This window comes from Phaethon aethereus, assembly GCF_964289735.1.
Source record: "Phaethon aethereus genome assembly, chromosome: 9".
Classification (NCBI taxonomy): domain Eukaryota; kingdom Metazoa; phylum Chordata; class Aves; order Phaethontiformes; family Phaethontidae; genus Phaethon; species Phaethon aethereus.
This window is the reverse complement of record NC_138585.1, coordinates 28792943-28808648: the sequence shown is the minus strand read 5'-3', so window position 1 is coordinate 28808648 and position 15706 is coordinate 28792943. Positions and strand designations below refer to the sequence as shown.

The 15706-nt window shown below is 46.8% G+C and overlaps 2 protein-coding genes across 2 annotated transcripts in view; one reads left to right on the top strand and one right to left on the bottom strand.

Moving 5' to 3' along the window:
- Positions 1-15706, top strand: part of MED12L (mediator complex subunit 12L) — a gene marked incomplete at its 5' end in the record, with an annotated part of 156147 nt that overhangs the window by 69818 nt on the left and 70623 nt on the right. The window lies entirely within an intron of this gene.
- Positions 6272-8755, bottom strand: GPR87 (G protein-coupled receptor 87; the record flags this gene model as incomplete). Its single annotated transcript, XM_082003499.1, has 2 exons — positions 6272-7308; positions 8719-8755. The coding sequence occupies 2 exons, from the start codon at positions 8753-8755 to the stop codon at positions 6272-6274; spliced, it is 1074 nt and encodes a 357-aa protein (XP_081859625.1).

The window sequence follows — 15706 nt, the reverse complement described above, 5'->3', positions numbered from 1 at the left end:
GGTCTAGCCATCATTTTATTAAGAAAATAATTTTAACTTTTTATCTGAGCTCTGTGCCTATAAAAGGGAACCTTTTTTATGGTCCTGCTGATGGCCTTCTGTATCAGAACCGGAGATACAGATTCCTCGACAGAAGTGGGAGAAAACTGGCGGCGTATCAGAGCATATCTGGTGACTGAAGGGGCTGGTGGTGGTTTGGTTCTTCATGTGTCTGATGACAGAAGTGCAAGTTGGAGTGGCAGCTCTGAAGCCTTTGCTAACAGAAATGGGAGAGATGGGTTCAGACTCGTTTTTTTCTAAATGAAGGATCTTACACCACCAAACCATTGCCTTATATAAGCAGTATCTCTGACTGCTAATCTTCTTATAGAGCTGTGCCTCATTATCAAAACCTTCCAATGCAGTAGTCAGTGCTTCCAACCCTACTAAATGTGAAACCACGTAGATTGCGTTATATCTGTGGCCAAGCTCTGTGAATTGATAAAAACAGGATGAAGAAGGTAAATATTTTTAATAGAATAATCCCACTAGAAGGCATGCTAATTACAAAAATATTGCAGGAATTCTGGATTTTGTTTCTCACCCTATCAAAGCTGCCGACAGATACTTTCTGCCTAGTTTTGTTCTGCTGCGGGGTACATGTCTGTGCATTGCTGAATAGCCTTCAGAGGCCTTGCAAAGATCTCTCTGAAGCTTAGTCGCCAGGTCCTTGGCCACCATCAGATGGCACCGCTGGCGCTCACCACGCAAACGTTTTGCCTTGCGGGGTGGCACAGCGTCCGGTGGGGAGAGCTGAGGAATGGGGCTGACGCACATTCGAATGAGCCCAGTCACGGTTGCGCTAGTTACGCAATTACGATTGCTTAATTCATGAGGTTCTGGTGTGTGTCACTGCAAAGATACTTTTTTAGAACTTCTGGTGTTTTAGTTTCCTTTTTTAAGATGCCTAGGAAGCTGCACTGGTGAAAAACCACCGTAAAGGCTATTGCTAGAGAAACCTCGAAAGTAAAGGGCGTAATATATGGAGTGACAAGAATCTTGCACAAGTAGTGGTCTGGAGCTGTCTCTAAGTACATGTTCAAATAACATTTCTTCCACAATAGCCCCCTGGTGTGGCGAGTACCGGCTGGGCTGCTCGATTACAGTGTAATGCAAAGCTTCCTAAACGAAAAAAATCACAAACGTTCAGGAATTGTGTGCTCCTTGCATTCTTGGGTCTGACCTGCTGTCACGTCTCCTCCTGGAAAACCATGTTTCACATACCGCATCCCGTAAAAAATGGGAGTCTCAGACTGCCCGACCAAAATTTACATACGCTTCTGTCCTGGTGTGGTTCTCGGAAACGACAGCGATAGATCAGGGCCTGAGCCTTTTCCTACGAACTTTCTTTAACCTTTTTCTTTCAAGAATAATTTTTAAGGACCAAAATTCCATGTAAAATCCAGTTAAATTAAATGTAGTTATCTGGTATTTGGGGACCAGGTTATTTTTTTATAATTCATTTTTAGCCCTGGGAAAATATTTCACAAACAGCATCTTCAAAGAACCGTTGTAGATGTATGTGCGTGTATAGGCCAGTGAAAAAGGATTATCACAGATACATCCTGTCAAGATAAAGTAAACTTGTTTTGGGGGTGATTTTACAGTGAAGTGTTGTATGCATCCAAGTTGTCAGGCTTCAGAGCAGCGGCTCGTTCCGGCTGGCCTGCGTGCTGGGAGCGTGCGGCTGCGTCTTCCCTTCCCAGCGCGGGAGTTCGTACGGATGCGCCGCTGCTCCCCTGTGGGACCACACTTTCCAGAAACTGCCAGTTGCTTTCTCTCTGTGGTCCCCTGAGAGGAGTATCTTTGAAGGGCATCACCCCGGGTTCAGTTGCTTTGGGTAATAGATTTTTTGGTATAGAATTCTTACTAAGCAACAGCAGTACTGTTTCTCCTAGAAGGAGTTCCTATGTGTGCAGCCTTTAGTTAAAAAACAAGTGGGTAGTGAGAAAGTGTGCTGTGTGTGCACGTGCGTGCTGTAAGGAGAGGACGCAGCATGCTGGAAGAGGGGTAGGTGGCCACCCGGTCGAGTTTTCAGCCACCCCTGAGCTTCACCATTTGGTGTGCAGGCCCCACTGCTGTGCGAGGGGACAGTCCTGAAGCCGGTACGCCTGGTCTGCAGTCTCCTCACCCGCCCTTTGCGTCCCTGGCTAGGGACAAACAGGGCTGTTTCCACTGAAGTAGCTCTTTGGGCTTTGCTGGAGTTGGACGGGAAGTCCACCGTCCACCTGGGAAAAGGTTACGATTCTGAGAGGGGTTCAAGCTTTCGTGCTCTGCATATATATGATGAATCCTGTAGAGTGTGTGTATATGTACAGACATTATATATAGAAATACTCTGCTATACTATATATTTAAAATACTGTCCAGTAGTCAGGATATTTTAATTTAATCTTAGGAGGTGTGTGCTTGTTCTGTGATCTGCTCCTGGTAGGACTTGGCTCAGTGAAGCGTGTGGGGGACAGTCAGCTGTCTGCTGTCTACGGTAAGGAGGAGCTGGGGCACTGCTGAGAATGGAAGAACCTGGATGAAACCAGGCATCGGGGAGCCAGGCGGAAACGCGTCGCCTGACTGTGGTCGAGGAGCCTTAAGTCTAGCAGGCTCATGAGCATCAGTTCCAGCGGCGCAGGGGGTGACGGTTTCTCTGCAGTGGTGGGCAATGAAGATGGGGAGAGCCATCTGCATCTGTAGCACAGTTATTCTGCACAAAGCCTATCCGCTAGTAATGGGCTTGACCGTGGCTCCGTCTGGTAAGGGATGTAATCGGTCGCGGTTTGACTGCAGAGTCTAGCATCTCTCTCCGGGCGGGTGTAAAACCTGTAGTGATGGGTCTGCATGCCTTCCCGCAAGGCAAAAGATGTTTTTGGGTAAATCAAGATAGGCTTTATAGTACACATAAAAATTAACCTTAAAAGGTTAATGCTGGAGAAGGCTGTGAGAAAGTAAAAATATGATGATACCCATGCGTCTTGCCTGCTGAGCCCCTGGAGCACACCCGGGAGCTGCGGGAGCGTGGGCACCTGCCTTCGCCTTGCGGCAGGGCGCTGTGCACGTGGCGCGGAGGGCGCAGAGCGGGCTGGGAAGAAGTTGCGGCCTCATAAATAGATGATCTTGTTATTGGAAGGTTTTGTGTAGAACCTCCCGTTGTGGCAAGGACAAGCTGTGTGCACCTGCTTGTTCCTGTGGGTGTTGCAAAGGTGTTAAAAGGGGAATGGCTGCAAAGCAGGGACCGGGGGGGTGGCGGGGTGTGTATGAATTTAACACGGTAATTGTTGAGCACAATTTAACAAGCCATAAGCTCTTCTGTGATTTCCTATTGTTTGCATCGTAAAAGGGAGGCCAGAAGCACTTGGTCTTGGTTTTCTTTAGCCTAATAAGAGAGTCTTTGGTTATTAATGTCTGTGTGTACATAACTGATCTTCCAGTCCTAAATATTACCATTTCACAAAACCAGCCCAGTATGCTATTCCATTTAGTTTGGTGCTTACGAGAATGTAAACTATGCAATTCAGTCCCAAAAATGGTTCTCTGAATATGGTTTTGTACGTGCATACACCCCTAAGAGTACAAAATGGCAAATTTGATCCTGGAACTGGTCTTTGAGGTTGTATGTGAACATAGTTTTCTGCAGAGCTGATTGGAAAACAGAGTTATTCTGTGGTATTTTAGCCATTTAAAATATTTTTATTTGAAGTAGGATAAATATCCGGAATATCCTGTCTTCCTTTCCAGAAATTATCTCCCCTGAACAATGTAAGTAGTTTTATAATACTTGCATTAATCCAAATATATAATACAAATATTATAATACTTCCACTTCAACTTTTTCATTATGCATAAAGCAGAATCTAAAATTGAACTAACAGTGTTCAAAAAAAAAAAAGACGGAAAAAAGAAGAAACCCTTGTTTCAGTAGAAAACTTCATCAAAGGTGTTCTCATGCAGTATTTTATCTTGTTATTTGAATGTTGCATTTTCAGGATTTTCTTGTGGAACCATGTTTTTCCATATTAAAAGGAAAGTCCTTATACAAATAAGGCGCTTGATGATGGACTCTTGCCATCTTCTGTTTGTTCAATTGCACTACATTGCATAAGATATGTATAAAAATGAATTGCTCAAAACATGCATCACTTCCTTACAAACTACATTTTTTTAAGTTGGCTGTTTATTTTCTGTACGAGCAGCTTTTACTCTAAACAAATCCGATTTAATCCCTGCTGAAGTACGGGACAAAATGGTTCACGTAAACATTGTTCCGTTTACAAGATTAAATAGAAACACATCCTTGTAGCCTTGAGTGGCCAAGTATACCCTCCCTGCCGATTCCTCCAGTCGCGCTGCGATGTCCGGGGAGGGTGCAGAGCGAGGGGAGGAGGTGTCGGGGCTCTGCAGCGCCGCGTGCGTGCCTGGCGCCGCCCGTGCTCCGCTCGGCGGGTGAACCGCGTGCCCAGGCCGTCCTTGAAACGCTGAGTTCAGGTGGTCTCCGCTGGCTAAAGCCGGCTGAACTCACGCTCCTGCGGGACAGTTCCCTGCCTCCCCGCCCCTCTGCGAATCCTCCTCCGTGCCCCGGGGGAGCTCGTCCTTGGGGAGCTTGTGCTCACCCTGGCCCTGCCTTCTCGGCTGGGGCCCCGGCCAAGCCGCTCGGAGCTCCCCGGGAGCGTGGGGGGCACACGCCTGCGCCATTCGGAGGGGGATTGCCTCCTTCGTAGAGCGCAGCCGTCAAAGGTGGAGGAACTTGTCTTTCTGCCTCTGCCTTACCCTGAGAGGTCCCCTCACCGTGTCCCGGGGTGGAGGAGCTGCTGGAGCAGCCTTGGACCCTGTTGTGGCTCTCGCTGCCCTCTTGGCGTGGGTGCCCCGGCCAGCTCAGCCGCCTGCCCCGCGCCAGGATGAGCTGGTGCAAAACCAGCTTGGGAACGTTTGCACAAGCGGTTGTGACAAGCGGTTTTGGTCTCTTGCCCTTGTTATAAACAAATCTGGAGTGCTGTCGACTGCTCACATGGTGCGAAGCCTGTCAGAACCTCACTGAAACAACTTAGGTCTCCCAGTCAATATTAGCCCTGGTGGGTATCTCTGGGACTTGGTTTCTCCTTTTAAATAATGTAGTTGTTAGTCAACACTTTCTCATGCAGCAGCTGCTGTGTTGGTCTTTTATTATTCCTTTCTTCTTGCCTTGGTTTTGGATGTTCTCCTTTAAAGTTTCCTCTATACTGGTACCACAGCGTAAAATAATACCCTGAGCGTGTTGCCTGAACTGCTCTCCAGAAATGAATTTCATCTGCCTATTACACACAATTGTTGTTTCCAAGAGTTGAAAGCAACTGAAGTTGCTATAATTTTGAACAAAAATTTTCTAATGGTTTAAGTCTTATTCCTGTTGTATTAAACAGGCATAGAAAGTCCTGGGAAACTGAATTTGCAGCTTGATGTCGATTGCTCAGTCTTGTCACATGCGAGTTTGTCAGGGGACATTTTTTGTTATATCCTCACTTAGAATGAGATTAATGGGAATTAAAAGCCATTTTAATAGTCTTTTTCTTTGTGGGTTTGTTTGTTTGTTTGTTTTTTGTTGTTTGAGAAGAGACTTAAACGAGGGTTATGTTTGAGTTTTTTATGTTTGATATTTTGAAAGGGGTGAGAAGCACTTTAGTAGGTTTGATCTGTGGATGAGACGGTGCTGCCAGCACCACAGACGCCTGAAAGGAAAAGCCAAGACGCTGTCGGCCAGCGGCAAAGCGCCGTTTCTGCCGACTGAGCCCAGTGGCTGCCCTGCCCGTGGGCGCACCGAGGGGTCTCCGCAGGAGCGTCTGCCACCTCCTCCGCTCTCCTTCACCTGCCACAAGCCTTTCAGTGGCCATCCGCTGGACTCAAGGGATGTTCACTCGTCTTGTTGGATCCCACTCCAAGGCCAGAGCTTGTCCATCTCGGCTGGAGCCTCCTGGAGCTTCAGGTTGCTTTCTGAGCTGAGGCATCCTTAGCTTCCGTTGGCCTTTAAAAAAATCAGCCAACCAACAAAAACAACCCCCAAAAGCCCTCTGAAGTGAACCTGATCTCGGTGTGGATTTAAGCTTTTGAATTTTGAGATGGATGTTAATAAGCTGAAATGGAAAAGCTGTACATGTCTGCACATTCCTTAATGAACTACCATGGTCAGATACTCAAAAGAGATGTTTTATTTACATGATATACAGACATCCTCACAAATTTAGCAAAAGTCTCTGTGCAGGTGACTTCAGACATCAGTGTATTCATGGTATATACGCACTTCTGATCTTCTAACGCTCTGAAGCGATCTAATACTCTCACTTCTGGTTCTCATATTTGATTTTCTGAACAGCCTTCGTGAGAATGATCTACACATGAAAAAGTAAATTATTGGATCCAGACAGACATTACATGCGGACAGGAACAGTGTCATTTCCTTACAGTAATACAAGATTTTATGTGCAGAGTCATCTAAAATTTTATCTAGATGGCTGAAAGTAAAGGGTATTCTGCACAAATGGTATGGCAGAAAGCAAGTGAAAAATACAGCCACGACAACCCTTATACTTTGATTATGCTTTCGCTTTCTGCTTGATGAGCTAATGAATTGTTTGCTCGATTTATAAATGTACCTGGATATCGCAATATAACATCCTATCAGTACTATCAGCACCACTACAAACATGCAGGTGTTGATGTAGATGACAGCTGTGTGCCACTTGACTCCCAGGGGGGACTTCAGCTTTATGCAGTCGTCTATGTTTTTCTTCGTCGGGTAGCCGTTTGTAAGAATCAGGTTTGGCAAAGCTAGGAAAGCCATTACAACCCACACGCAGGCGGATAAGATCTTGGTGAAGGTGATGCTGTACATCCTGGAGTCTCCAAAAGGCTTCACTACTTTCAGGTAGCGGTCGATGCTGATGAGTCCGAGGAACACGATCGTGGTGTACATGTTTGCGTAAAACAGAACCGTGGTGTATCGGCACAGGAAAGAGTTGAAGTGCCATGGTCCCAGCTGCGAGTCCTGGATTATCTTGAACGGGAACGTCAGTGTCATGAGAAGGTCTGCAACCACAATGTTTTTGAGGTAAAATATAAAGCTTGTTTTATTTCTGATGTGGAAAAAAATCCACACTGCTAGGCCATTCAGCAAGATGCTTGCCAGGAAAATGATGAGGTAAAGCACAGGCAAGACGATGGTGGTGAATTCGTTGTGTGTGGAGTTCCCGAGTAAGCCCGCTGTCGAGTTCGGTGAGGTACTGTTGTCTTGGCTCAGACGATCATCTGTGGGAATGAGGGAAAACAAGTTTAAAGTACGTTTCTAGTGTTTTATAAATGGGGCCATTTTAGAACTGTCCTCTAGAACATGTCCTGTCCTTGGGCAATTCCGGAGGCCGCTTGGATTAACCAGCCCACAAAACTTGAGTTTAAAACAGTGTTCCTAAGTATTGCACGTGTCAAAATAAACGTGGCGTGGCTTGCTAGCCTCCGAGCACAACGTCTGTGCTTCCTGCTGAAATAGAAACGCGTTTCTGCAAATAATGTGACAGGAGAAAAACACAGGCTGGGAGTGCGTGTGTGCTGCCCAGGTTCCCATGCTGCTCAGGAGCTCCCTGCCCGCCCCTGCTGCCGCCCGCGCGGGAGGAGACGGGAGGGCCCAGCGTGGTGGGGTGGACGCTGCACGGCGACGGCAGCAGCGCAGCCCGCGTGTGGCTGAAGACGCTTTGGGTTTGGGCTGTCAGAAGGAGCCGGCGGGCGAGGCCCGGGGCGGGCGCTGTGCAGGTGTGCGCGGCCGGTCCCTGCGGGCCGGTCTCGCGGCCGCGCCGGCGGCGTCCCCCCTCTGCGGGCGGGGGCAGTGCCTGTGGGACGTGCCCCCCAGACGCGGGGGTTACGCCTGCTCTGGGGGCTCTGGCTGGCGCTGGCTGCCGGAGCAGCGGTGAGCCAGGGCAGGGCGGGTGCGGGCGGGAGCAGTGCTGGGCCGGGGGAGCAGCAGGGCCCGGCCGGCCTCGCGGCAGGGTGGGGTTGTGCAAGTAAACGCTCTCGCAGCGTTGGAAGAAGATGGGCAGCCTGGAAGCGCTCTGCAGAGAGCACCAGTGAGCCCGGCTCGTGAAACGTGGGAAGGGTCCGAGTTCCCCCAGGCCGCCCGCCATCCAGGTGGAGCTGGGCGCTCCCCGCGTTGCTCCCCGGTCTGCAGTGCCCGTCGTTGGTCTGGTGTAGGGCTGCGGGCAGCATGCCGGCATGTTGGGAACGAGCGGTTAGTCAAAATTGCAGGGTGTCAGCCCTTGGCTGCCTCGGCCGCACACAGCTCGTGAGCTGAGGTGATCTGTTTATCAAGAGACAGGACTCTGGAAAGGCTCTTGGGGCCTGTTAAAACACTAATGTAAAACTTAGCTTACTTAAATGTATTTAAAAATCAGACTCTCTGGGGGTTTTAAGATTTTGTGTGTAAAAGTTTGTGAAAAAACTTCAGACTTACAGATTCTCTCATAAAACTATAGCACATTTTATTTTTTAGTGTTTATACTATGAACATGGCTGGTGTGGTAAACCAGGACTGACACCCATGGGGGCAGCAGCACATGAAGTATTTAGACAGCCTTTTCTGAAATGACTGACTTCTTTAAAATGTTGGTAGGAACTGATAGTAATAGGATAAGCTCTTCTCAATCACTTAGATGTCCAACATTGTTTTACCTGGCAGTTTTCCATAAGACAAATTGTACCCCATCATTTGCGTCGCTGTAGGTTTTCAGCTGAAATGCTTTTCAGGAGTCCCACTGGCAGCTGTAGATCCAGGATGCTGCATGGGCTGTGCCAGCATTACGTTCTGGGAAAAATAAATTAGAATTAAAACCAATGCAAAACAGAAGACCCCACTTCCCTCTCTGCAGCATGGAGAGGAGCTTTGTGAAACAAGCATCCTCCAGAATTCCAGTGAAGGGGCTGAGGCACGCTGCTAGCCGATCGCTGGATACTGCACAGCTGTTCTGCTATCGAGGTCTTCATTGCCACATCTTCACTTTGAGCTGGGCATCTGCTGCTTGGTTGCAGGCAGTCCTGCCACATTAGTGTTCATAAGCCTATCAATGTCACTGTTTTCACTATTCCCCTTTCTCCCCCTCGCTCAGAAAGCTGTGTGGGAGCCTTATTGCTATAATATTTAGCAACACCTAATTCTAATTTCCAGACTGAATGTCTCTGTGGCCACTTTCTGTCTTGCATATTCTTGCACCAGTACCAGAACCTGTTCTCCATCTCTGATACTTAGCCCTCTGCATATGTTTCTTACTCTACTGTGACTTCACTTACTGTGATGAAGCAAGGCCAAACCTTTCTCATATTTCTGTAAGACCTGAAGATACCAGCCCTTCTCTGTATCTGCTTCAGTTAAGATAATCTTCCTTGAATCCCGTTGACAAATACTGTGTGCTGTTCTACAAATGAGGTTTAAGAAAAGCTTATGTCATGGTGGTTGGGTTCCTTGTCACCACTGAAACACCTCATCTAACATTTTCTGGGATCTCACTTCTTCAGTTCCTCCTTATGTCTGCACCAGGTAGGTGGCAAACTGCTGTGCTGGGATCAGCTCTGACACATTTTCTGTCCCCTTGGTGCTTCACAGGCATCAGTGTGCAGCTGGCTTTTTTATTGTCCTTAGCTGCATGATCTTGTGGATTTTTTGTCCCAGCAAACTTCAGTTCAAGTTTGAACTTGTCACAAGTTTTTGAGACCCCACCTGAAGTACTGCATCCAGCTCTGGGGCCCCCAACATAAGAAGGACATGGATGTGTTGGAGCGAGTCCAGAGAAGGGCCATGAAGATGATCCGAGGGCTGTAGCACCTCTCCTATGAGGGCAGGCTGAGAGAGTTGGTGGTGTTCAGCCTGGAGAAGCAAAGGCTCCGGGGGGACTTTACTGCAGCCTGACAGTACCTGAAGGGGCCTACAAGAAAGCTGAAGAGGGACTTTTTACAAGGGCATGACCTGATAGAACAAGGGGTAATGGCTTTAAACTGGAAAAGAGTAGATTTAGACTTAGATACAAGGAAGAAACTCTTCACTGTCAGGGCAGTGAGGCACTGGAACAGGTTGCCCAGAGACGTTGTGGATGCCTCATCCCTGGAAGTGTTCAAGGCCAGATTAGACGGGGCTCTCAGCAACCTGATCTAGTGGAAGGTGTCGCTGCCCATGGCAGAGGGATTGCAACAAGATGATCTTTAAGGTCACTTCCAACCCAAACCATTCTGTGATTCTAAGTTTGTTAACTTCTGTAAAAATATGTTGGATTTCAACTTTTTAAAACTCTTCTTCCTTATTTTGATTTCTTTCAAAAAACTTGGACTAAACTTTTGCAAAAACCTGGACTGTGACTGGTGAGCCTCTAACAGCCTGGCCAAGAATGTTCTTTTCTTAAATTGGTACTGGATTTTATAGTCTACAGGAGGGTGTTTCCACACCATCCTTCTCAGCTTTAAAAATAGGTTAGTGTACAAGTATTGGCAAACATACCATCCCAGTTACCGCAGTAGGTGAAGTTTGTCTCCTAACTGCCAGGACATGCTGGTTTAATGGCTGCATGCCTTTGTTATGATCTGCCGCTGCAGCTGGGTTCTTACTCCTTGATAGAGGCCCTTGACCTTATTCCCGACATCTCTTGCTTGGACGTCATCTTTGTTTATTTTTGATCTTGGACATTTCAGTGACGGATGCCTGAGAGTGGAATTTTTTCTAAAGTTTATCGTCTCTCACTTCTTGAAGTAAAAAAGTTTCATACGTAATTATGAGATATGTGTGTATAACTTTATAATGTGTCTGGCAAATTGGGGTAGAAACTGTAAGCTCCTTTCTCAAGGAACCATGAGTTCCGTTCTCATGGTTTGGAATGAAGTACTGTGGAAGCCAACCTACAGGGAATACTGAAAGACTGTGGAATCTAATTTATGCTATGATGGCATTATAATGTTTTGACATTGCTCAAAGAAATTTTGACAATACCAATTCATAAGACATTCCAGATTATTGCTTTACTCTTGTAGTATGCAAATACATTAATTTTTCCATACTTCACTTTCTGTTTACAAGTTTTGATAGGAAAACTAGCAAAATAGTTCCGATCTCAGCAATTATGCTAGACCTGACTGCCTCTTATATGGGAATGAATAGGTGATACAATTACTGAAGCCCTTTTGCACATCTAAACTTGTTTTATGTGATTATCACTGTGTTATGAACTGCGTTGAATTGTCACTAGATGGCAGTAAAGCAAATCATTTATACTGACACTTTTTAAAGTGTCAGTAAAAATTTCAATTCTGCTATTTTAAGCTTTTTATCAGTTTGGCTTCTTGTCTGGCATTGTTTGCTCTGATAATAACTGGGGTCCATAATGAGATTGTCAGGGCTATTTTAGATATTCTGTTTTCTCTTGGTCTGAGAAGCAGTAACCTGTTGCTTTTTTGCTGTTGTTTATAATTTGCAGCTATCCCAGGAGGCACTGAGATCAAAAGAACATGTGATTTTATGAAAAGATGCCTATCTATCTTCTTATGCAAATAAGATGCTTATTTCCCTGCTTTTCAGAGTTCCTTTTAAGTCTGTGTCGTTCCTGGTCCTGGTCCCTGGAAAGCTCCCAGCTCTCAGGCTCTTCAGGCAAGTGCTCTCCCAGATCTTCAGCCCAGAGAAGTTAGTAAAGCATCGGTTGTGTTGCCTGAGGTTCGAGGCAGCGCGACTGCTGACTCCCGTGTTCCCATGCTGTAACCCTGGGAAGTGCTGCAGGATTCAATGGCGCTGGGGATCAGATCTGTGCTAAACGGACTTCTCCTGTACTGCCAGTTACTCTAGGTCCCAGTGGGATTTGCTCTAAATCCTGTCAAGAAAGGCTCCTTCCTTTTTCCACCTCTACTAAGAGACTGTACAAATCTAACACCATGTAGTATCTGTGAACACCGCTTCATGTACAGACAGCCCCTACACTCACCAAAGGTTCTGTCTCTTGTTTTGCATCTGGATGTTTTCCGACACTGGTGAGAAAGCTCCCTTGCTGCCGGGGATCTCTGCCTAGTTGTCCCCTGGCCTCCCCCTCTAGCTTGCAATGTTCGCATTCCTGTCTGCATCCTGTGCTTTACTGTCGGGAGAGACGGGCCATCCACAACATCCTTAAGACTCTCAAGCCCCTATGCAGTGTGGATCAAAATGCAGTTTCCTTCCTCCTTGTGGGTAGTGTCTTGTTTCTTGGGTACTGTTCCTTGAATCCACTGGGCTGTTAGTCTGAGTCTTGGGATTTAGCCCATCGTTTTACAGCTGAAAACTACTGCAGAAGATGAACTGCAATCAGTTGGACCAGAAATGGCTAAATCACTGTCACAGAAGGCTCTTCCTGGACAGGCATGCTTCTCGCCACCCCAGGGAATGTGTTACAGTCCCCAGGCCCTGATGGGCTCACCTGTGCCTCTTGGGGTTTGATAGCATCAGCACTGCTCCCGTGCTTGCTCCACAACTCAGCTGCTCAGGTGCGGTCTGCTTATCTCCCCAGTCTATGCAAAACCTGTGCCTGCTGAAGCAGCCTGGCTGCTTGGTTGTTGGGCTCTGTCGCTTCCGGACGCAGCACGGGAAGGTGCTGCATGGGTGACAGGAGCAGCAGCATCCCATCTCTTATGCCTTTCAAGTCAGCACTCCTTGCTTTTAGCGAACCCCATACGGATTTGCTGATTCCTGCCCAGAGGACTGACCATGGAGGATCTCTGCCACATGCATCTTCCTGGACAGTGAAGATGTGATGACACTCTAATTGCCCAGTGAAATTCAGGTCACCTGGAAGCCATACTGGGAGCTTGCTCGTTGTTCCTACAGACCAATTAGGATCAAGCCTCTGCATGGATATCTCTGTGTCATCTTATTCCTGATGTTGTAATGTTAAAACATGTTCCAAAAATATCCCAACAAAGTATGGGTTGGAAAAAGAAAGCAGCAAGCTCTTCACCAGTGCAAACCGTGATGGCCAAACTGCATTAGCAGTGTTCTGTATCCTGCCGTGCCGGCACAGCTGAGCTCAGCAGAGAGGCTTTGGTGCATGCATGGGCGGAGGTTAGAGACAACACCTACTGACGGCTGCCCTAATTATGCGCTGAAGACTTTCCCTTATGCTACTGTAGTTTGAAGCTTTAGAGTCTTAAACAAACAGGTTTGTGCAGGCACGATGGCCCCTGCTGCACAGAGCTGGTTGACAAAATTTTGGGATACACAGAGATGATCCAGCTTAGACTCACCGGTCCAAAGGTGTTTCCATAGCTTCCTACCTAGATCTCTCAGGCTAAGGGGTACTGTGGTAGACAGAGCACTTGGAGTAGTGTGGTTTTGTTATTTACGTGCTAGGGTGGGTGAGCAAAGCTCATTTGAGTCCAACCTGGTGTATCCCTGTACTCCAAAAGCTTCATTTTTTCTGATAAAGACCACTATATTGCAGACTCCAGGAGTAGGAAGAAAGTTAATCACATATGGGGAATTCACCCTTTTCCATGTGTTCTCTTGGAATGGGAGATACAGACTGCCTTCTCTTTAAAGATTATTTTAAGATATTTTATAATTGTTAAGTTACTGTTCACTCTGCTGGTGGCTTTCTTACTTGTTTGAATATGGTATTTCTGCACTGGGCAAGGTTGGTTTTCTATTCCTTGTCCAGTTCTCAGGACACTTTTCTTCTCACCAATTTCATCCTAACCAACTGTCTCATTCTTCCATATGAATGTACTCTGCTTCGATGGTTTTGAAGGTGCACTAGAAGCTGCTCCTTTATTCAAGTACCTTTTTAAACTAGAATGTTTTTTACTTCTTGTAGTTTATGCACTTGGTTGGTTGTTGTGTTTTTCTATCATTCACCTAAAGGCTGTCAACTGCATTAAATATGGTAAGTACATACTGCTTCACAGATGAGGTAATCTGCTGCTGCTAATGTTGATAGACTGGTTTATATGCATGACTGATATAACCTCAGATGAGAAATTAAATAATAGGCTGCATGGCAGACTTCAGTGTCATATGGGTAGGGAATGACTGTATAGTTTTTCTCATGACTAAGGCTTTAAGATGCCTCACTGTTTAAAGAAATTCTATATCCTCAAATCTAATTGCTCTTTTTTATCTTATTTACAACTTTTTAAAAATTAGAAAATTATCTTTGTGAACTAGACTAGATATTCTAGGTCATAGGCCTGCAGAGTTTTAAGTGATTTTTTTTTTTTATTTGAGCACATAACTATGTGATGTGTGGCTTCTTGCCAGTCAATCTGCATTCATCACCACAAAGTCTGGTAAATGACAGGGTTAATGTAAACAACAGAAATGTGAGGCAGTATATTAAATTTGCTATTGGCTGGCTGCAATGATGTTCTTTTCTGTTGGCCATCAGAACAAAATCACTGTGTTAATTGTAAAGATTTAGGGGGAAAAAGCATCGGTTTAGGCTGCAGCATAGGTGTATGTGTGCATAGAGCTTCTGCAAGCAGACAAGCGGAGCCTGCATCCCTGCTGTCTTCTTTATTTCAGCCCACTCCTATACTGCATCACCTGAGCAAGCCTTAATGTTCTGTTTTTCCCCTGCTTGCATTTGTTTATCTTCCTTAGTGCTTTGCCTTGTTCACTTAAACAGAGCCCAATCCAAATAACTAGGACATTACCACCTTTTCCTTCCTCAGAGGCCTCTGTTAAAAATTATCCATCTCCCTTTTGGTAAAAGTGTATGTTAATGTACTGTTAATGCATAGTGGAAAAACTTGATATTCCTGTTGGAATTTGTACCTACAGTGAGCAAATATGCACCTCTCACTCGCTTGTGCTTTGCACGCTTCCTTATTTTTGGCATTTTTCTGCACCGGGCAGGAGGCAGTGGGCACAAACTGAGACTCGGGAAATTGCGTCTGAGCACAAGGAAATGCTTTTTTGCTGCGCGGGTGGTCAAACACAGGTGCAGGTTGCTCATGGAGGCTGTAGATCTCCATCCTGGGAGACACTTCCTGACTGGGCACGGCCCCGCAGCCCGGCGTCGCTGGCCCTGCCTGGGGCGGGGAGCTCCTGGGGTGCCCCCGCCTCAGCCACGGGCTGCTTCAGTGGTAGAGTCCCCGAGTGCCCGCTCCTGCGTGCCTGCCAAAGGCTGGCTGAGCTAAATGGTGGTGGCCACCGTCCTGCGTGTCTGACTCAGCCAGCTGGCACGTGTTGGCTGCGTCAAACTGGGAACTGCCTCAATGTGGGGTGGCTGCCGGGAGGGGGAAAGTAGCCCTCTGTGGGACTTTGTGCCCTCGGCTCCCGGTGCTCGCCTCCCTGGGAGTGTGGTGGCAGAGGGGCGTGTGGGCAGCAAGTGCTGGTTCCCTGTAACGCTGTAACGCTGCCATGCTTAACCAACTGAATTGCAGAGAGGCTGAAGAGTAAGAACTAGGGTATAACTGTCTTCAGCTGTGGCTTATGGTGCTTGTCTGCATAGTTATATCTAGAAACAGGAACCACTGCCTCTGCTCAGAAAGCTTCTTGTCTGCTTCAGTATCTAGTACAAAACCCCCTTCTTGGTTTTCAGGTTCCTCCTTGAACTTCCCCTCAATTCCAGCCTAACTTTTCTCTCATGCGTCTCTGAACAGCACAGCGTCCTGGGCCCGGGCAAGCTTGCTTCCATCTGCCTTCAGTTGGTGGAGCAGCTTC